Genomic DNA, 23,413 nt, shown 5'->3' with positions numbered 1-23,413 from the left:
ACCAACCCTTTCTTTAGCTACATGAGCTGGGGAGGATTAGTAAAGGGTGTGGGAGAGAGTACAACATATGCTAGTTGAGAAAACAAGGAAATCTGATTTAAACACTGGCTTAACTAGAAAACTGCTGAAATTAGTAAGAAACTTTGGAACAACCATTCTTATGTGTAAAACATCAATAAATCAACAGCTAAGACTAACAACTCTTTGTAGTGTAACGTGCACCTGGCATCAGCAAACTGTTCCTTTAAGATTCACTTCAGGAAAGTTAGAGCTGTTTGAGAACTTCATTGGTTTATTGTTGTGATAGAGTTTCAGTTCTAAATTATGTTAATGGTTTGGTGTACCATGGATTTGATTAATGTGGGTATTAATAATGGGAGTCACAGCCTTTCCTTACAGATTATGCCTATGTACCAACCTAAGACCGATAAAAAGAAATACAATATTTTACTTTTTTTTGTACACTTTATGAAGTTTCAAAATAAACATTATTTACATGAACTATTAATTACATTCAAGTTTTCAATCGTTTACAGCTCTGAACTGTAAGCAGAACCAAGAGGTCACAGGGTACTGAAAATTGTCTATGTTAATCAATTCTCAGCCATCTGCTCCTGCTAATCCAGCAGACAATATCTTTCACCTTCAAATATATGGCAAAAGCTGTTTCATAAATAAAAGTTTAATTCACATGAAATGAGATGTCATCTGCAACGTCAGAGACTTGGATCTTCAAGTGCTAAAGTGAAGCAGCAATTTTTGTTAAAATACAATTAAGATCTCAAAACAGGAAATTGCTATTTTTGCTTCATGTTCATTTTGACAGAACAAGTTGGACCAGTGGAAATTAATTACCGGCAAGGCCACAATGAATGTCGATAGCATAGCTGATGAGTCATATGTGGGTGTTAAAATTCTTTAACCAACAGGTCTGAACACAGACAAGGAGGCACAATTCTCCTATTGTAGGATCACAATTTTAAAAAAAATACAAAGCTAAATAATTTTTTTAGCCTCATTTAATATGGCATCCATCCAGTGACCCGTCTTGCAATTTGCTCTTCTGTTGATTCTTTTTCTCATTTTCACGATCCTTGTTCCAGTCCTTGAGGCCCTCGGGAAGGGATGTGTCTTCATCGAGGCTTCCTGTCCCTTCCACAAACTCCTCATACGTTGACTTTTCTGCAAAGGGTCGAGGTCCCAACAGTTCAACCATGTCTGCCTTGTCTAGTACCTCTTTTTCTAACAATCGCTGAGCAATCTGCAATTTGTAATGAAACACAAATGAAAGCTGGAAACAAACGGCACCAGATCCCGAAACAGAAAAAATGCTATAACAGCAATGGTGGGGGACAGGTTCAAAACCCCACACCATGAGCTCTGTGGCAAGACCGTGTTAGGCAGGGTCTGTCATAGCCTGACTCAAGATTGCGAAACAGGCCTAATTAGGTCAGGTGCCTTCTAAGCTTAAATCTGGGATTTGATCTGGAGAGAGTTGTTATTGCTTCAAAACTCTGCAATATGAGCTACTCGGCTGCCTGTGAGGAGTGCTGTCTTATTTTTGTGTGGGAGCATTTTGTGTTAAATGCAGAACCATGAAGGAAACATAAGGGGAGATTTTCCTGGGTCTCTGCTCAGGCACACTGAATATTGGAAAAGCAAGTAGATCTGAGCGCATGCATGTTTAGGAACCCATCCAATTTTCCTTCCATTTAAGAGATTCATGGATTGAAAATGAATCTATGGATTATGATGTCAGTCAAAAAACAACTTAGCCACCTCCAACTGCACTGAAAGCAATCTTCACAATTGTCAATAAGGTGGTTTCAAGGTTACATTAATGTTAATATTTTCTAACCTTCTCAACATCTTCTCTTTTTTCTGTTAGAAGTGACAGGGTCTTCTCATACGCAGAATTGATGAGTATTCGCACTTCTTCATCTATCAGTCGGGCAGTGGCCTCACTATATGGTTTTTCTAAAGTCATCTCACCTTGACGCGGGAAGTCAAAGGACACCTGTCCTACCTTTTCATTCATACCAAACTGGACAATCTAGGGAAAGACCATGAAAAATTAACCATGAGAATTTATCACATATTAATATGTAGTTCACTAAAGCCAAACAACCCACCCCAACTGTTAAAAATGACTCATTGAATCAGTAAATCAAGCAAAAAAAACCCTCATTCTCCGTAGTTCCCTCCCACCTAGTATCAGTAATTTTTTTCCAGCAGCATGCACTAACCCAGGTTACTTTTGATTTGACTGATTTTGCAAATAAAAAGCATCAACACAATGGGTTATTCTTCTCACACTATAAAATCCCAATGTTTCATACTCAGCTTTTCTTCATGTTTAAAGGGGAAAGTATTTAGACGCTTTTAGGATCTTTATCATATACAAAGAAATAAGAGATGGAAACAAAGTATACATAACTTAAAAAAAAGACAAATCCTACATACTGTTGAGCAGGGTAATGACTCTCAGTACATTGAATTACATAGAATCTACAGCACAGAAACAGGCCATTTGGCGCAAATGGTATATGACAGTGTTTATGTTCCACATGAGCCTCCTCTCACCCTAATTCATCTAACTCTATCCTTCTATTCCTTTCTCCCTCATGTACTTATCTAGCTTCCCATTAAATACGGTTACCCCACTGAAACCCTTCACTATTTTGAAGACCTCTATTAGGTCACCCCTCAGCATTCTCTTTTCTAGAGAAATGAGGCCCAGTCTGTTCAGTCTTTCCTGATGCGTGTAACCTCTCAGTTCTGGTATCTACCCTTGTAAAAATTTTTTGCACCCTCTCCAATGCCTTTTTTGGATAGTACAATGTAATAATCAAAAGTTTAAAAGGGTAGAATAAGGTAGCATCAAACATATGGGTATTTGTTATGTAATGGGGGTGAGGGAAGAGGAGAAAGAGTGGATGGATATCCAGTAGATATAATATAGAGCCAGCCAAAGCATGATGGTGGAGGGGGAAAGGTATGGTCTCAGGCTATCCCAGCCATCTGTAGGCCATCTCACAAGGAGTTTCAGGGAGCCTCAGAGAGAAAGGAATTCATCCCTCAAAAGTGTTGGGTCATTAATGGAGCCATTTTCAGAGATCACCAGCCTACGGCAGAGGGGATAAGGATGCAGGTTTCTTGTATCCTTGCTTTGTCCATCTCCACAATCTGAGAAGGTTCAGCGGAGATTTTAATTCTGATCACACTGTTTAGCCAAACACTATATTCAAACATGATTGAGGACAGTCGACAACAACTAAGGATACCCTCAAGATATTTTATATATAAATTAATGTGTGTGTGTGTGTGTGTGTGTGTGTGTGTGTGTGTTAGTTAGTTATATATATATATTCTACACAATTTATATATAAAAACTTTATTTTACTTGCAATTTATTGGGCATGAATACTGCAAAAGTAATGTTGAAGAGTACATCGAGTTACATTGAAACTGCAGCACAGAAACAGGCCATTCGGCCCAACTGGTCTATGTCGGCATTTACGCTCCACACGAGTCTCCTCCCTCCCTACTTCATCTAACCCCATCAGGATATCCTTCTATTTCTTTCTCCCTCATGTGTTTATCTAGCTTCCCCTTAAATGCATCTATGCTATTTGCCTCAACTACTCCTTGCGGTAGCGAGTTCCATATTCTGACTACTCTTTAGGTAAAGAAGTTTCTCCTGAATTCCCATTTGGATTTATTAGTGACTGTCTTATATTTATGACCCCTAGTTTTGGATCCCTCACAAGTGGAAACATTTTCTCTATGTCTATCCTATCAAACACTTTCATTATCTTAAAGACCAGTGTCAGGTCACCTCTCAGCCTTCATACTTCCTCCCTCACTATGTTTATCCCATTCAATATTTCACAATCCTCCTCCTTAACTACAATGTCTGCATCATCCCCCTCTTTTGTGAAGACAGACATAAAGTTTTGCTGTTCTATTTCTTTGTCTGTCAAAATTTTTTCCCGTTTACCTGCCCTAGTTCCATTCTCAACCCCCAAAAATTAGCTTTTCTCCAATCTATTACTTTAGTCTTCGTCTTACTTATGTCTTTCTCAATCATTGTTTTAATCCTTATTATGTTATGATCACTATTGCCTAGATGTTCCCCTATGCTTACTTCTCTTATCTGTTCTGGTTCATTTCCCATTACTAGATCCAGCAGTGATTCCTCTCTTGTTGGGCTTGTTACATGCTGGGTAAGAAAGGAGTCCTGAACACACTGTGAAAACTCCATTCCCCTTTCCTTTCTTCATCTTGACAGTTTATTTGAGAGTAGTTTTTTTTTTATTCGTTCATGGGATGTGGGCGTCGCTGGCAAGGCCAGCATTTATTGCCCATCCCTAATTGTCCTCGAGAAGGTGGTGATGAGCCGCCTTCTTGAACCGCTGCAGTCCAGGTGGTGAAGGTTCTCCCAAAATGCTGTTAGGTAGGGAGTTCCAGGATTTTGACCCAGCAATGATGAAGGAACGGCAATATATTTCCAAGTCAGGATGGTGTATGACTTGGAGGGGAACGTGCAGGTGGTGTTGTTCCCATGTGCCTGCTGCTCTTGTCCTTCTAGGTGGTAGAGGTCGCGGGTTTGGGAGGTGCTGTCGAAGAAGCCTTGGCGAATTGCTGCAGTGCATCCTGTGGATGGTACACACTGCAGCCACTGTGCGCCGGTGGTGGAGGGAGTGAATGTTTAGGGTGGTGGATCAGGTGCCAATCAAGCGGGCTGCTTTGTCCTGGATGGTGGCGAGCTTCTTGAGTGTTGTTGGAGCTGCACTCATCCAGGCAAGTGGAGAGTATTCTATTACATTCCTGACTTGTGCTTTGTAGATAGTGGAAAGGCTTTGGGGAGTCAGGAGATGAGTCACGTGCCGCAGAATACCCAGCCTCTGACCTGCTCTTGTAGCCACAGTATTTATGTGGCTGGTCCAGTTAAGTTTCTGGTCAATGGTGACCACCAGGATGTTGATGGTGGGGGATTCAGCGATGGTAATGCCATTGAATGTCAAAGGGAGGTGGACAGATTCTCTCTTGTTGGAGATGTCATTGCCTGGCACAAATATTACCTGCCACTTATCAGCTCAAGCCTGGATGTTGTCCAGGTCTTGCTGCATGCAGGCATGGACTGCTTCGTTAGCTGAAGGGTTGCGAATGCAACTGAACACTGTGCAATCATCAGCAAACATCCCCATTTCTGACCTTATGTTGGAGGGAAGGTCATTGATGAAGCAGCTGAAGATGGTTGGGCCTAGGACACTGCCCTGAGGAACTCCTGCAGCAATGTCCTGGGGCTGAGATGATTGGCCTCCAACAACCACTACCACCTTCCTTTGTGCTAGGTATGACTCCAGCCACTGGAGAGTTTTCCCCGATTCCCATTGACTTCAATTTTACTAGGGCTCCTTGGTGCCACACTCAGTCAAATGCTGCCTTGGTGTCAACGGCAGTAGTTGAAATCTCCCATGATTATTATTCGACGTTTTTTTACTCATTTCATAGATTTGTCTACATATTTCATCCTCCACTTCCCTTCCATATTAAGTGGTCTGTAAAATATATCAACGTGATTGATCCCTTCTTATCCTTTGTCTCTATCCATATGGATTCTGTTTCTATCTTAATGTTACTTATGTCCCTTTTTTCTATTGCCATTATGGTGTCTCTAATTAGTACAGTTACTCCAACTCCCTTCTTCGTTCCCTATCCTTTCTAAATACATTATATCCTGCAATATTTAACTTCCAGTCCTGTTCCTTATGTAGCCATGTTTAAGTTATCCCAACCACATCTGGCTCCTTGCTGTGAATTATTGCTTTCAGTTCCCAGTTTTGTTTTGGATGCTGTGCACATTGCTGTACAGGCAATTTAATTTGTTTTTAGTAATTGTTCCCCTCCCTTTGTTTTTAACAGTCATTTTGCACTTATGTTCTATAACTGGATTTGTTCCCATACCGTTTGTTACCCTCATTCCTTAATTTGGTCTGATCTTTACTCTAGTTTCCTATTTCTTTTTTCTTCAGACTAATGTAAATTGGAATAGAACAACTGAAGCACATTACATTCCATAAAAGTTGTTAAAATATCGACTTACTTGTGCATAGGCACTCTGGGTGACCTTCTTTAAATCATCTTGCGCTCCCGTGGTTATTCTACCAAAAAAGATTTGTTCTGAAACTCGTCCTCCTAGTGTCATACACATGCGGTCATGAAGTTGTTCTTTACTGTAGAGATACTGCTCTTTGGGTAAATACTGAGCATAACCGAGTCCCTTTCCACGTGGGATGATGGACACCTAAGAAACAGTAAGAATATCTCAGAATTCTGTGCATAGATTGACCGCACCGTTTGCCTACAAAACAAGTGACTGGACTTCAGAAGTATCTCATTGACTATGAAGCTCTTTGGGATGCCCTCAGGGTGTGAAAGGCGCGACATAAATACAAGTTCTTTCTTCTTTCAAGCATCCAAGTACAGATATACATGGAGTGACACATCCTGAAATGTCTATGACCACTGACGAGCAACTTCTGAAAATTCTGGGTGCTGAGGAGAGGCCAAAGTTGAACAGCCTGAATTGATAACTGTGCACCTGGAAACGGAACCTGAGGAGCTTTTCAGTGGTGCCCCTGTATGACAATATGGAAGTAGGCTTTTTTTTTTAGTTTAACCAGTCTGTTGAGCATGCTGTCTGGATAATCTGTGAAAATGTAATCTCTCACCTGGTTTAGTACTGAAATCTCATATACGGTAGAGTCCCTCTTGTCTTTTTGGCCACTATCAAGGAGTAAAACCCTACAGCCTGATTTTAACCCTGCCCGCTCAGCGGAAACATGGCGGGCGGGTGGTTAAAATGACAGTCGGCTGCTTAACGCTGCCTTCCTGATTCACACCCACTGCCATATTAAATGTCGGGTTTCCGGTAGCGTCGAGACCGTTCGCCACAAGCAGATGGGGACCTCAATTACTTCAACGTTGGGGTCCGATGACATCATTTGGACCCCAACGTGATCTTAGCTGCCGATCACGACAGTGGTGCTCAGTGCCTGGCCCGCTAGAGAAACCTGGCAGTCGGCAGCATTGTGGCCAGACAACATCCAGGTAAGTTTTAATTTTTTGAAGGTTTCCTTGTGGGCCAGATGGATCTGACAGGTGGTGGTTATGAAACAGGAAGATTGGCCCCTCCTTCCCCCACTCCCACAAACTCCCTCTGGGTAATCCCAATCCCAATCCCAACTCTCTGTAGGCAGATAGTAATATCCTAAATCAGCCACATAGATTCTTCTGGCTGTGGGATTCCAGTCTACCCCACTATGGACAGGAACATGGCTCTTGTTTACTCTGCCAAGTCAACTGATGGTCTTGTTTAGGGGCGTTGAGTTGATCAAGCAGTGTGCTTTGTAGTTCCCCACCATACTGTCCATACCAGACTCACTTCTTCATAGTATCATAATAGGTACAGCACAGGAGGCCATTCGGCCCATCATGCCTGTGCCAGCTCTTTGAAAGAGTTATCCAATTAGTGCCGCTCCCCTGCTCTTTCCCCACAGCCCTGTAAATTTTTTCCCTTCAAGTATTTATCCAATTCCCTTTTGAAAGTTATTACTGAATCTGCTTCGACCAACTCTTTCAGGCAGTGCATTCCAAATCATTACAATTCGCTGCTTAAAAAAAATTTCCTCATGTTGCCTTTGACTCTTTTGCCAATCACCTTAAACCTGTCTCTTCTGGTTACCGACCCTTCTACCACTGGAAACAGTTTCTCCTTGTTTACTCTGTCAAAACCGTTTATGATTTTGAACACCTCTATCAAATCTCCCCCTTAACCTTCTCTGTTCTAAGAAGAACAACCCCAGCTTCTCCAGTCTCTCCACACAGCTGAAGTCCCTTATCCCTGGTACCATTCTAGTAAATCTCTTCAGCACCCTTTTTAAGGCCTTGACAACCTTCCTAAAGTGTGGTGTCCAGAATTGTTCACAGTACTCCAGATGAGGCCTAACCAGTGTTTTATAAAGCCCAGGATCCCATATGCTTTTTTAAAAGCCTTCTCAACTTGTCCTGCCATCTTCAAAGATTTGTGTATGGGCACCCCCAGGGCTCTCTGTTCCTGCACCCCCTTTTAAATTGTACTATTTAGTTTATATTGCCTCTCTTCATTCTTCCTACTTCTCTGCATTAAATTTCATTTGCCAAGTGTCTGCCCATTTCACATGTCCTCCTGAAGTCTGTTATTGTCCTCCACATTGTTTACTATATTTCCAAGTTTCGAGTCATTTGCAAACTTTGAAACTATACCCTCTATACCCAAGTCCAGGTCATTAATAGAAATCAAAAAGAGCAGTGGTCTTAATACTGACCCCTGGGGAATACCACTGTATACTTCTCTCCAGTCTGAAAAACAACCGTTCACCACCACTGTCTGCTTTCTGTCCCGTAGCCGATTTTGTATCCACATCGCCATGGTCCCTTTAATTCCATGGACTTCAATTTTGCTAACAATTCTATTATGTGGTACTTTATCAAATGCCTTTTGAAAGTCCATACACACATCAACCGCACTAACCTTATCAACCCTCTCCATTACTTCATTAAAGAACTCAACCAAGTTAGTCAAACACGATTTTAACAAATTCGTGTTGACTTTCATTTATTAGCCCATACTTTTCCAAGTGCCAATTAATTTTGTCCCAAATTACATAGAACGTACAGCACAAAAACAGGCCACTCGGCCCAACAGGTCCATGCCGGTGTTTATGCTCCACATGAGCTTCATCCCTCCGTCACCTTTCAGCATATTCTCCTATTCCTTTCTCCCTCGTGTTTATCTAGCTTTGCCTTAAATGCATATCGACAGGGCAAGAAGATGACAGACGGAATATAATGTGGGGAAATGTGAGATTATTCACTTTGGTAGAAAAAGTAGAAAAACTGAATTTTTTTTTAAATGGTGAGAGGGGTATTTTGGTGTTGAGGGATTTGGGCATCCTTGTACAAGAAACACAAAGTTAACATGCAGGTACAGCAAGCAATTAGGAAGGCAAATGGTATGTTGGCCTTTTTGCAAAGGGGTTGGAGTACAAGAGTAAGGAAGTCTTGCTGCAATTGTACAGGGCTTTGGTGAGTCCACACCTAGAGTACTGTGTGCAGTTTTGGTCTCTTTACCTAAGGAAGGATATACTTGCCTTCGAGGCAGTGCAACAAAGGTTCACTAGATTGATCCCTGGGATGAGGGTTGTCCTATGAGGAGAGATTGAGTAGAATGGGCCTATACTCTCTGGAGTTTAAAAGAATGAGAGGTGATCTCATTGAAACATAAAAGATTCTGAGAGGGCTTGACAGGATAGATGCTGAGAGGATGTTTCCCCTGGCTGGAGAGGCTAGAACTAAAAGGCATAGTCTGAGGATATTTAGGACTGAGATGAGGAGGAATTTCTTCACTCAGAGGGTTGTGAATCTTTGGAATTCTCTACCCCAGAGGGCTGTGGATGCTTGTTCGTTGAGTATATTCAAGACTGAGATCAATAGATCTTTGGACTCTAAGGGAATCAAGGGATATGAGGATTGGGAAGGAAAGTGGAGTTGAGGTTGAAGATCAGCCATGATCTTATTGAATGGCGGAGCAGGCTTGAGGGGTCATTTGGCCTACTCCTGCTCCTATTTCTTATGTTCTTAAATCTATGCTAGTCGCCTCAACTACTCCTTGTGATACCAAGTTCCACATTCTACCACTCTCTGGGTAAAGAAATATCTCCTGAATTCCCTATTGGATTTATTAGTGACTATCTTATATTTATGGGCCCCTAGTTCTGGTCTCCCCTGCAAGTGAAAACATCTTCGCCAGGTCTACCCTATCAAATCCTTTCATAATCTTAGACCTCTATCAGGTCACCCCTCAGTCTTCTCTTTTCTAGAGAAAAGAACCCCAGCCTGCTCAATCTTTCCAGATAAGTATAACCTCTCAGTTCTGGTATCATCCTTGTAAACCTTTTTTGCACTTTTTCCAGTGCCTTTATATCCTTTTTATAATATGGAAACCAGAACTGTTCATAGTACTCCCAAGTGCGGTCAAACCAAGATTCTATACATGTTGAACATAACTTCTCTGCTTTTCAATTCTATCCTTCTAGAAATGAACCCCAGTGCTTTGTTTGCTTTTTTTATGGCCTTATTAACCTACGGCACCGCTTTTAGTGATTTTTGTATCTGTACCTCCAGATCCTTCTGCCCCTCTACCCCATTTAGACTCTTAATATCCAACAGTATGTGCCTCCCTTATCCTTCCTGCCAAATTGTCATATCTCATACTTATGTTATTGTCTCTAAAAGTTTCCCCACCACTGACGTTAGGATGACTGGCCCGTAAATTGCTGGGTTTATCCCTCTCCCCTTTTTTGAACAGGGGTGTAACATTTGCAGTCCTCCAGTCCTCTGGCACTGCCCCCAAACCTAAGGAGGATTGGAAGATTGTGGTCAGAGCCTCCGCAATTTTCTCTCTTACTTCCCTCAGTAACCTAGGATGCATCCCATCTGGACCAGGTGACCTTTCTACTTTGAGTACTGCCAATCTTTAAGTACCTCCTCTTTATCTATTTTTATCCTATCCAATATCACTACTACCTCCTCCCTTACTGCTTCTCTAGTGAAGACGGATGCGAAGTATTCATTTAGTACCTCAGCCATGCCCTCTGCCTCCACAAGAAAATCTCCTTTCTTTGTCCCTGATCGGTCCCACCCGATACCATTTCCTTGAATCCTTCTCTGCAGAGGAAATATGATTTCTTAGAGGGAGAAGCTCCCAGTATAGATAAACTGCCAAGGGCCATACCTTTGCAAATTGAGATGGTTACCCATCCTTCAGAGTGGGGGCTAGGAGTATAAAGCAGCCTTGTTTTTGAAACCTTGTATCAGCCTTGGCTTAGTGGGTAGCCTCAGTCAGAAGGTTCTGGGTTCAAGACCCTCTCCGGAGACTTGAGCACATAATCTAGGCCGACACTTCAGTGAGGGAGTGCTGCATAGTCAGAGATGCTGTCTTTGATGAGACATTAAGCAGAGGGCCCGTTTGCCCTCTCGGGCAGATGTAAAAGATCCCATGGCAATATTTGAAGAGCAGGGGAGTTCTCCCCAGTGTCCTGGCCAATATTTACCCCTCAATCAACATCACTTAAACAGATTATCTGGCCATGTATCTCACTGCTGTTTGTGGGACCTTGCAGTGCACAAATTGGCTGCCGCATTTCCTTACAACACTGATACACTTCAAAGTACTTCATCAGCACTCCGGGACATCCTGAGGTCATGAAACGTGCTATGTAAATTCTTTCCTTCCTTTTTTTGTTAGGTTATGTTTTGGGAGGCTTCCCAATATGTCCCAAGGGCTATATTCACACTTTGTTTTGACTATAATGCCCAATGCCAATCATTATGGGACTGCTTTAGCAATACTGGCCTGAGCAGTGCAAAGGCCTCTGAGCTGAGGGAATCTTGTGTTATGAGATCAATAATCACTGCCTTGGAGAGATCAGGTGCAATCAAAACTCTGACAAAGGGTCCACACCCAAAATATTAACCTGCCTTCCGCTTTTCATATACTAATGGGCTTGCTGTATATTTTCTGCATAAATACGCACACAAAAATACACATACAACAATTTACATTTATATAGCGCCTTTAACGTAGAAAGGCGTTCCATATATTAAATAATTCATTGCCTTGTATTAGAATATTGACTCATCCAAGTTAGCACTGAATATTCTAGGGCTTCTTTATTTGCAATTCTGAAGCAATGTATCCGTTTCCTGCCTCCAAAGCAGAAATCTCTTAACAGTTTTATAAACATGATTTAGCACTGGATTAGGCTTCCAGTATTTGTTTCAATTCATTTGCTCATCTCACCTTCAGTAAAGGGTCGGCATGCTCCAGGAACCAGCCAGCCACTGCATGGCCTGCCTCGTGATAGGCCACAGTTTTCTTCTCTTCTGGCTGTAGAATCTGAGTTTTCTTTTCCAACCCTACATTAAAAAGGGTGTGGGGGAGGGGGTAAGTTGCAAAGTATAAAAATTCACAATGTGTAAAACCTGCAAGTTCAGATTTCTTTAGAGAACTCATAAGCATTTTGGCTAGAGGAAACATTCATACCAGAATAAATGTGCAACTCTTCTGGAGAAATGCTTCCTTTGCAACATAACGCTAATAAGATAATCAAATCAAGAAAGTACCAAATTACTTGCGATTTAGAAATAAAGTGAATTCAGGTCAGAATTATGTTAGTTTGCCATCTATGGCTATATAATCACACAAAAAGCAAAATTGCTGCCTTCCCCACATGAAGTCTTCAGGTGTTGCCGTGGTGCTTTGGCTCCTATAACACTACTACTCAACCTGGGAGGCCAGTAAGTGGAGGTGTTGGCATACAACTCTACTGTCCCCTGAATATACCTGAACTCTTTCTGATGTGGCGATTGGCAAACTACCTCAATCGCTCTGCACTGTAATCTCAATCCTCTTCATTACTTTAGCCTTGGTTTCTATTATCCCTAAATTTAAAAATCAACCTTCCCCCTCCCCCCAAATGCTGGCATACCCATCTTGCCAAAGAGAAAGTGAAAGCTATAGTGAAGGTCTGAAGTTATTGTTCAATATTAAGGACTGAGGACTGCAAAATGCCCAATAGAAAAATAAGGTGCTGTTCCTTTGGCTTGAAGTGAGCGTAAGTGGAACAGTGTAGAAGGTAGATCCGAAACAGGAAGATTGAAGTTTGAGCCAGACTCCATATGGAATGAGTCAGAGCTGGAGACAGTTCACCTCCTGCTACACCACTGTCCAGGGTCCCAAACACTCCTTTCAGGTGAGACAGCAATTTATGTGTATTTCCGCCAACTTAGTATACTGTCTTGGCTGCTCACTATGTAATCTCCTCCACACTGGGGAGACCAAACGCAGATTAGGTGACTACTTTTCTGTCTGCAAATGTGACCTTGAGCTTCCTATCACCACTTCAATTCCCCTCTCTGTCTTTGGTCTTTTGCACTGCTCCAATGAAGCTCAACACAAGCTCAAAAAACAGCACCTTATCCTTCTACTAGGTACGTTCCAGCCCTTTGGCATTAATATTGACTTTAATAACTTAAGCTTCTCCTTTCACTTATGAAGGAATTGCTGGTAGCGAGGGTTGGGTGTGCCGGCGTTTGAGGGGTGGCAGATGAGTTGCTTATTGGGCTGGAGGCCTTCTGTTGGAACACGTGCTGATGGGACGGTCTCTGTATCTTTGGTGTCAACCTGCATTTTTTCTTCTCCCAGGCTATTGGACTACTGGAGCCTGCTTTGCTTTGCCAGTTTTTAGTGCTTCCATTTCTACCTGCCTTACACCCCGCCACCTTCTCAGCTATTCACACGTTCTCAGTGTCTCGTAAATTACTTTTATTTCTTTGACTTCTCTTTTTATGCCTACTACTTTACTGGTCAGTCTATTTCCTCTCTTGTGTGCGTGTACGTGTGTTTTCCCTCCCCTTCGCTCTCCTTAAATCCTGTTCACCTGTAGTACCTTCCAGTTCTGACAAAGGGATCACACCTGAAATGTTAACTTGTTTGCTCTCTCAACAGATGCTGACTGACCGCTGAGTGTTTACAACATTTTCTATGTTTATCTGATTTCTAGCATCTGCAGTTTTTTTTTGCTTTTTGTTGCTAAGGGAAGCACTTAAAACTATTCAGCCACACTACAAATAAAATTCTTAATCAATATTTCTTGAACTAAAAATTGTAGCTACTATACTTTCTACTTAGGAAATACTACAACAATTGTTTTATCACCTTTCCTTTGAATCTCTCTACACCATATACCGAGTGGCTGGACAGGCAACCAGCTGACAAGCACATGGAAATACCACTCTACAACAACCCGCTAGGAAGCGCCAGTGCCTGGGGCAGAACATCTTCCGATGGCCTAGTCGAGACTTGGAACTCGATGTGGGGAATCTCAGGATGAAGCTACGTAACCACTGGTCCATTTCACAGCATAGAAGCGCATTCAATTGATGTGTCACCAGATTTTCTCCTGTTCCTCAATAACTATTCACGACAACATGTGCAGCAGCAGACTGGGTGACTAGCTCTTTGATTTTTCCTTACACATTTCAGGGAGGTAGTCAGCCTGTGTTATTGAATGAGAAGTTGCTGTCTGACTAATCATTGTTGTGAATGCACATCCTACCAGCTCACTGCACAATGCAGTGGAATGTCAATGTGTTGCTCCATATGTTTTTTTAAACTCTATGCATACAATTCAGTGTTTTAGCACTGATGCCCCCCAAATGTTGCTGGTAAAGTATCAATACTAAAAACAGCCATACTCCTTACCTCCAATTACCCGCTCAATGGCCTGTTCAAAGTGCTTCTGTACAATGGCCTCGGAAAGGTGCCTGGCAGCAATTAGAGCAGCTTCGTTGCATACATTAGCAATGTCAGCTCCTGAAGAAAGATAAATCACCAAGAACACAACTATGATTCACTTCCAGCAGCTGGATAAGATCCCAGCATGACATTCCAAGAGCAAGAGTCATCACTGGCAGAAAACAATTGGGACGCAAACCAACAATTTCAGACATTACAAGTTTCTCCATTTACAGATAGAGAAATTATTTTCTCTGGTGGGGGAATCCAGAACAAGGGGACACAATCTTAAAATTAGAGCTAGGCTATGCAGGAGTGAAATCAGAAACAACTTTTGCACACGAAGGATAGTGGTAATCTGGAATTCTCTTCCCCAAAAGGCTATGGATGCTGGGTCAATTGAAATTTTTATGAAGTAAGGGTATCAAGGGATATGGATCAATAGCGGGTAAATGGAGTTGAGGTACAGATCAGCCATGATTTAATCGAATAGCTGATGGACTGAATGGCCTGCTCTTGTTCCTATGTTCCTTTCTTCCTAAATCAACATTACTAAAACAGATTATGTGGTCATTTATCTCATTGCTGTTTGTAGGACCATGTCAGTGTGCAAACTGGCTGTCATATTTCCCTACATTCAAAAGTACTTCATTGACTGAAGCACTTTGGGAGGTCATGAGGTCGAGAAAGGAGCTATATAAATGCAAGTTCTTTCTTTAATTCTAACCAAATAGGTGGTGTATCGATAAAAATAATTTTCTACTGAATATTGAGAATAAAACCCCTGAAATTTCCTATTGCTAGCTTACCAGAAATCAGGTCTGGAGATGTGCACACATTTTATCTGTGACATCAGCACATAAATTGTGTGCTGTACACTCCCCGCTGACGTCAAGATGCAATGTTCGTGCATCTGATTTTAAGCAGGAAAAGAAACAAAGGGAGTCTAATTTGGATATTTTATTAACGGGACCTGGATTATCTTTAAGTACTGCTGTGAGGTCTATATTCTTTACACTGCACCAAGCATCAGTCTTTTACTCTTAGTTAGGTATGGAGCAAGGACAGTTGTGGACTGACACAGTCACCACACTGATTGCTCCTTGGAGACTGAAGTAATCAATATAAGGCTGATTTCAGGTTATATTCCAAGGCATTGTTTTCTAGAAGCATGATTGCAACAGTTGTCCAGGGAAAAATCTCCAACAGCTATTATTATCCTACCATCATAGTAGCAATTGTAAACAATTTTACAACACCAAGTTATAGTCCAGCAATTTTATTTAAAATAAAATTGCTGGACTATAACTTGGTGTTGTAAAATTGTTTACAATTGTCAACCCCAGTCCATCACCGGCATCTCCACATCATCATAGTAGCAGTTAAGTGACAGGAGCAACAACAATAAACTTAGGTTATTCCATTTTACTTTTTAAAAAAAAACAACCAGGGTTTAAGTGAGTGTCTGATGGCGAGCCCCATAAATGTCTCCACAAATTGTGTAAATATTTGTGTGCTGTCCTTTAGCTTGACTGTAACTTAGTGGGTAGCACTCTCACCTCTAAATCAGAAGGATGTGGGTTCAAGTCCCACTCCAGAGACTTGAGCACATAATCTAGGCTGACACTCCAATTAAAGGAGTGCTGCACCGTCGGAGGTGCCATCATTTAGATGAGACATTAAACTGAGGTCCTCTCAGGCGGACGCAAAAGATCCCATGGCACTATTCGAAGAGGAGCAGGGGAGTTCTACCCGGTGTTGCGGTCAATATTTATCCCTCAACCAACACCACTAAAACAGATTATCTGGTCATTATCACATTGCGCAAATTGGCTATCGCATTTCAACAGTGATTATGCTTCAAAAAAAAAGTATTTTGTTGGCTCTAAAGCGCTTTGGGACTTCCTGAGGTCATGAAAGGTGCTATATAAAGGCAAGTCTTTTTTTTTTGAACTGTGCTTTTTTTCTTTAGTTCTTTGCTTATTGTCTTGAGTTTTAGCAATGTTCAAAATTAAAAATGATTTTTTTTTACTAATTTTCTCCAAATTTACCTGTATTTGTCAGGATCTATTTTTTTTCTACTGACTTTCATTACTAACATAAAACCTAAGAAAAAACATTAAAACCCCCCAGTTTTTAAAATGGCAATTAAAATTGACTTTAAGGTCCTTCCTAGGAATTTTCATCTGCTAGTCCTGCCCTAGCCCAAGCCATATTTCTGTTAACACAACATACCTCCACAGTAATTTGCTCCTTTAGCACACCAAATTTATTCACAATACTCTCTGCATTTATATACCGACAACTCAAAACTCCCTCACTGTTTGACAATCTTATTCATTTTACTCCATCCTCCTTCTGATGTACTTTATTTCCTTATTTAGTTTATTTTCCCTTCTTCTGCCACATTCGTTTATATCCTCCTGAGAAACCGCCACAGTTCAATTAGCTTGGGCCCCAGCTATTCACAATATATATCAATGATTTGGATGAGGGAACCAAATGTAATATTTCCAAGTTTGCTGATGACACAAAACTAGGTGGGATTGTGAGTTGTGAGGAGGATGCAAAGAGGCTTCAAGGCGATTTAGACAAGTTGAGTGAGTGGGCAAATACATGGCAGATGCAGTATAATGTGGATAAATGTGAAGATATCCACTTCGGAAGGAAAAACAGAAAGGCAGAGTATTATTTAAATGGTAATAGACTGGGGAATGTTGATGTACAAAGGGACCTGGGTGTCCTTGTACACCAGTCACTGAAAGCAAACATGCAGGTGCAGCAAGCAGTTAGGAAGGCAAATAGTATGTTAGCCTTCATTGCAAGAGGATTTGAGTATAGTAGCAAAGATGTCTTACTGCAGTTAGACCTGGGGTATTGTATGCAGTTTTGGTCTCCCTACCTAAGAAAGGATATAGTTGCCATAGAAGGAGTGCAGCGAAGGCTCACCAGACTGATCCTTGGGATGGCAGGACTGTCATATGAGGAGAGATTGGGTGGACTCGGCCTGTATTCACTCGAGTTTAGAAGAATGAGAGGGGATCTCATTGAAACATATAAAATTCTGACAGGGCTAGACAGACTGGATGCAGGGAGGATGTTTCCCCTGGATGGGGGGTCCAGAACGACGGGTCACAGTCTCAGGATATGGGGTAGGACATTTAGGACTGAGATGAGGAGAAATTTCTTCACTCAGAGGGTGGTGAACCTGTGGAATTCTCTACCACAGAAGGCTGTGGAGGCGAAGTCACCGAATATATTTAAGAAGGAGCTAGATAGATTTCTAGACACAAAAGGCATCAAGGGGTATGGGGAGAGAGCAGGAATATAGAATTGAGATAGAGGATCAGCCATGATCATATTGAATGGCAGAGCAGGCTCGAAGGACCGAACAGCCCATTCCTGCTCCTATTTTCTATGTATCACTCGCTTCTAGTAGACTGAAGAATTAAGCTGTCTTTGGCCATTTGGTGAGCCAGGACTTCAACACATAATCTAGGTTGATACTTCAGTGCAGTACTGAGGAAGGTGTTGCCTTTCAGATGAGGTGTCTGCCTAGTCTTGAGGTTCAGGTGGATGTAAAAGATCTAATGGCACTATTCAAAGAAGAGCAGGGAGTTCTTCTGGTATCTGACCAGTATTCCTTCCTCAACCAACACTACTAAAAACAGATTAACTGGTCATTCATTTCATTTACTGTTTTGTGGGACCCTGCTGGTGACACAGTGGCTGCACTGAAAAAAGGCATATCTAAAGAACAGAATTGCCTAGGCATCAGATCATTCTCTCACTTTCATTTGTCAACATGGAAGCTGCTGAAGTTGGGAACAGACACTGGAGCCTCTCTCGGAGGCACTCAATGTATATTTTAAACACTTGTATCTCCCCTTTTGCGGCAGGTTTCTTGATTGTATTACAATCAAGAAACCTGCCGCAGGTCTGGTCTTCAATGTTAAGTAACCAGCTTAACTCAGTGTGGTGAAGGTACACCCATAATGTGATTAGGTAAGGAGTTCCAGGATTTTGACCCAGTGAAGATAAAGAAACAGTGATATATGTCCAAGTCGGGATGGTGTGTGACTTGGAGGGGAACTTGGAGGTGATGGTGTTCCCATGCATCTGCCCTTGTCCTTCTAGGTGTTGGAATTCACGGGATTGGAAGGTGCTATAGAAGAAGCCTTGGAGAGCTGCTGCAGTGTATCCTGTGGATGGTACACACTGCCCCAATCGTGGAGGGGGTGGATGTTTAAATGGTGGATAGGCTGCCAATTAAGTGGGTTGCTTTGTCCTGGATGGTGTCGAGCTTGAGTGTTGCTGTAGCTGCACCCATCCAGACAACTGGAGAGTATTCCATCACACTCCTGACTTGTGCCTTTTTGGTGGAGGAGAGCCACTCGTCTCAAAATACCCAGCCTCTGACCTGCTCTAGTAGCCACAACATTTATGTGGCTGGTCCAGTTGAGTGTCTGGTCAATGGCAATCCCTCGGATGTTGATGGTGGGGGATTTGGCGATGGTAATGCTGTTGAATGTCAAGGGGAGGTGGTTAGATTCTCTCTTGTTGGAGATGGCCATTGCCGGGCACAAATGTTGATTGCCACTTATCAGCCCAAGCCTGGATGTTATCCATGTCTTACTGCAGGCGGGCATGGACTACTTCATTATCTGAGGATTGCGAATGGAGCTGAACACTGTGCAATCATCAGTGAACAGCCCCACTTCTGACCTTATGATGGGGGGGGGGGGAAGGTCATTGATGGGGGGAAGGTCATTGATGAAGCAGCTGAAGCTGGTTGGGCCTGGGACACTGCCCTGAGGAACTCCTGCAGCGGGTGATGATTGGCCTCCAACAACCACAACCATCTTCCTTTGTGCTAGGTATGACGCCAGCCGCTGGAGAGTATTCCTCCTCATCTCCATTGACTTCAGTTTTACAAGTGACTACACTTCAAATGTACTGAATTGGCTGTGAACTGTTTTGGGTCATCTTGAGTTTGTGAAAGGCACTATATATAAATGCAAGTTCAATGATTTGTATTTCTAAAGATGAAGGCAGCAGAACTAATTTGCATTAAGTTTTGGAATCCAAGTCATTGGTGTAAGTTAATGTAAATCAGAAACTGTAAGGATCCCAACACTGTCCTTGTAGCACCCTATTCAGCACTTCCTCCCACCCTGACATAACTCCTAATTAGTATCTGGTACTTTCTAGCCTTAAGCCAATTTATAACTGATTCCCACGATTTACCCTGAATTCCCACTGTTTTAAGCTTAACTAGTAACATTTCATGTGAAACTTTGTCAAATGCTTTTTGAACGTCGAAGTATACCATTTGTAGGGTTTTCCACAGTCCATTCATGCTGAGAGGCTGTTTCCCCTGGCTGGAGAGTCTAGAAATAGAGGTCATAGGCTCAAGATAAGGGGTCAGCCATTTAGGACCGAGATGAGGAAAAATGTCTTCACTCAGAGGGTTGTGAATCTTTGGAATTCTCTATCTCAGAGGGCTGTGGCTGCTCAGTCGTTGAGTATATTCAAGACTGCGATCGATGGTTATTTGGACACTAAGGGAATCAAGGGATACAGGGATAGGGCGGGAAAGTGGAGATGAGGTAGAAGATCAGCCATGATCTTTCTGAATGGCAGAGCAGGCTCGAGGGGCCGTATGGCCTACTCCTGCTCCTATTTCTTATGATGTCAGTTCCTCAAAAAAAGTAGAGGCTACAGTAAACAAAGCTCTTAGAAGGGGAAATATTCCTGTGAATTTCCATTCTTAGAGAGATCTATAAACGTATGTGGAAAATAAAAATATGGATAATCGATTTGTATAACAGTGAGAAAATGAAAAAGTGCAACCATAAATTCTGCAATTTTTGGGCATGCAACTTTAATAGGTGGAAATCATATTTGTACCACTTACATTGTATCTCATTCTATTGACAGGATTATTAACACTTACCTGTAAATCCAGGAGTCAAAGCTGCTAGTTTCCTTGCCAAACTCTCCTCATTGATAGAAGTTCCTAATTTTAAGGGTTTGAGATGAACTTTAAAAATTGAAGCCCTTCCTTTAATGTCAGGTGGTCCTTTGTAAGGGGAAAATTAAAACTTCACAATTAGTACTGCAGAGCCTTTCAATAAAAAAAAAACCAGGCTGCATCAACACAATTTATCCACGAGCTGTTGTAATAGGTAGTTCTGCCGCAAATGTGGGTTCACTTGGAAATGCACAAGAACAGTCCTGAGTGACTGGCCTTCTACTTTTCCCTGCCTGCGGGCAAGAAGCTTGACTTGCTGCTCGTCATCTTCCTAATGAGATCAAAAAGATAACGTGCAAAGCACTGCATTTCTTGCTGTTCCACCCCCCAAAAATGCTTTAAAAAAAATGAATCTAGAATTGAATACTATATAAACCATTCACGAGCACAGACGCAGCCCAGAAAGTGGAATTAATTCAAACTGGGACCGCTTGGTTGGGCTGCACCAAACCAGAGCTTTTCTCTGGATTACTGCAGCTCTTTTAAAATGTAAGTTTCACACGTTTTGGGGCAAATACTTGGAACAAATACAATTTTTTTTTTAAATCCAGTTTTCTCCCCTCCTCATCTGAAGCTTCTCGCTCTTGCTGGGTACAGTTTTGAAGCCACTGGCGGTTTTGCCAGTACTGTATCGTAAGTGACCATTCTTCCCGTGTGAGCTTAGACAGGTGAGAGGTAACATCGCTGTCATTCACCATGGAAGGGATCGCATAAAAGCCAACCGTGACCTTGCCCTTACCTGACATCTATACCCACGCACATCCCAGCACAGCTCACTAGATGGTGATCAGGAGCAGGAAACCTGGCTGTGCCCCCCTGCCTCCCCCCAGAGCCCAAGGCATGAAGGTCAACTGTAGCACCCCGCCTACTGCCTCAGCTGAGATCAACTAACTCAGCACTGATTAGAAATTGAACCTGGATCCTTACGGTCTGCATTACTTAATACCCATTGTGCGACACATTTACCCAGTAGAAGGGCAACATTTTTTAATTGGAGTCATTTTCACTGGCGCAGAGCTTAATGGGCATGGATAACTTTCTATGGAATCTGTTGTAGGAATTGAACAAAGGTTTTTTTGCGCATCACCAATTCCAATATCCATTTTACTCTCCACTACAAATGTTTTCACATAAAATTATATATGCTCTGTCAGTTTCAACTTGCCCAAAACAAATAAGCTAATGTGATGTATTCAGACCTACCAATGAAAATTTGTCTGTCAAATCGACCTGGCCTCATGAGTGCAGGGTCCAGGATGTCTGGGCGGTTCGTGCCTGCCAAGACCACCACATTGGTTGCAGTGTTGAAACCTGCCAAAAACAACAGTATTTGACATTAGGATCCAATTAATACAAGAACATCTACAAGTGTCGAGGTCGGCAGGGTTTCATTTCCTGTGTTTTAATCGGGAACACACAGTTGAACGCAACAGGAAAAGTAGCAGGAAGGCACTCAAGCACTCAGCCACATCCTGCAGTTCAGCTGGTTTCAAGCTTCACTTCCATATTTGCCTACTGTATTTTGATGAGCAAATGGAGGATTTTTACAGATTAATTAATTCTGTGCAACTTTAATTTTTTTTAAACTGTGTGATCTGAATACAGTGTTAAAGTTACAATATCAAGTTAACATTTTCTTCTAAATTTACAGCCATTTTAAAAAGTGTAATATTAAAATATTTACATAAATCTTGATGCAGCTGTCTTTTCCACATAATGTTTAAAATACAAATGGATTTCATAAAAGGTGGTTTCAGACTTTATTATGTTTGAAAGATAGCCAAGTTGTCTCAGTATACTGAGTCTGGTCCTGAATTTGACATTTTGCTCGGTGTTGGGGCAATCTCAGTATTATCAACAATGAGAGTGCATGTGCTATATGATACAGCTCTGTATTTTTTCTAAGTAAAATTTTCTTATGTTCAAGACTGAGATCAATAGATTTTTGTACTCTGATGGAATCAAGGGATATGGGGATTGGGCAGGAAAGTGGAGTTGAGGTCGAAGATCAGCCATGATCTGATTGAATGGTGGAGCAAGCTCGAGGGGCCGTATGGCCTACTCCTGCTCCTATTTCTTATGTTCTTAAGTAAAGACAGTGCCATCACCACAGGCAATAATACTTTCCAATACACTATGAATTAACAGATGATGCAGGAGGTTTTGTTGAGTGCTGAAATGCAAATGTTGTTAAAAGCTGATAGAACATGCAGGAGCAGCCAGTGTTGTTTCATCTCAGATTATTAAAAAAACACACGTATTCAAACAGCAATAGCGAGTCTTGTGCTATACACCATTCCTCAGCTGAGAAAGGTTACTGGTGACTTGGTGGTTTGTGAGAGAAAGGTGATTCACCATACAATGTTCCCTCTCTCTTTGTTTAAAAGCTAAGGAAGCTTCACTCAGCATTTACTCTCAGCCACAAAAAGATTGGGAACTCTTGAGTGTGGAGAATCACAGTAATGGGTGTGATCCCATGGATGTTTCCACTTGTGGGGGAATCCAAAACTAGGGGTCATAAATATAAGATAGTCACTAATAAATCCGCTAAGGAATTCAGGAGAAACTTCTTTACCCAGAGAGTGGTTAGAATGTGGAACTCGCTACCACGTGGAGTAGCTGAGGCAAATAGCATAGATGCATTTAAGGGGAAGCTCGATAAGTACTAGAGGGAGAAAGGAATAGAAATATATGTTGATAGGGTGAGATGAAGTAGAGTGGGAAAAGGCTCGTGTGGAGCATAAACACCAGCATGGACCAGTTGGGCTGAATGGCCTATTTCTGCACTGTGATTCTATATAATCCCTTGTCCTGTCATTCCACCATGCTATGCCAATGCACCCACCCTTGCATTAAAAAAACCCCCACAAAAGGCCTAGTCCTCATTAACAAAAGATTTTAAACTAAGGTTTTTACCTAAATACTGCATTCTTACAACAATCTACTGAAGTGCAACTGGATTTTTTTGCAAAAAT

At 41.9% G+C, this 23,413-nt stretch overlaps 1 protein-coding gene across 2 annotated transcripts in view; it reads right to left on the bottom strand.

Annotated features, from left to right (window-relative positions):
• Window positions 1-445: 445 nt before the first annotated feature.
• afg3l2 (AFG3-like AAA ATPase 2) overlaps window positions 446-23,413 on the bottom strand; it is a 66,339-nt gene continuing 43,371 nt past the window's right edge. For both annotated transcript variants that reach the window (XM_067978248.1, XM_067978249.1), the window contains exons 11-17: window positions 21,642-21,749; window positions 20,361-20,486; window positions 14,372-14,482; window positions 11,909-12,024; window positions 6,110-6,310; window positions 1,859-2,053; window positions 446-1,261 (exon numbers count right to left, since the gene is read on the bottom strand). In XM_067978248.1, coding sequence (XP_067834349.1) covers window positions 1,016-1,261; window positions 1,859-2,053; window positions 6,110-6,310; window positions 11,909-12,024; window positions 14,372-14,482; window positions 20,361-20,486; window positions 21,642-21,749 — 1,103 coding nt within the window. In that variant the 3' untranslated portion in view covers window positions 446-1,015. The remainder of the gene's footprint in view (window positions 1,262-1,858; window positions 2,054-6,109; window positions 6,311-11,908; window positions 12,025-14,371; window positions 14,483-20,360; window positions 20,487-21,641; window positions 21,750-23,413) is intronic.

This window comes from Heptranchias perlo, chromosome 3 (assembly GCF_035084215.1).
Source record: "Heptranchias perlo isolate sHepPer1 chromosome 3, sHepPer1.hap1, whole genome shotgun sequence".
Lineage (NCBI taxonomy): Eukaryota > Metazoa > Chordata > Chondrichthyes > Hexanchiformes > Hexanchidae > Heptranchias > Heptranchias perlo.
Note: the sequence above shows the minus strand (reverse complement) of the source record. Positions and strands in the feature narration are given on the sequence as shown.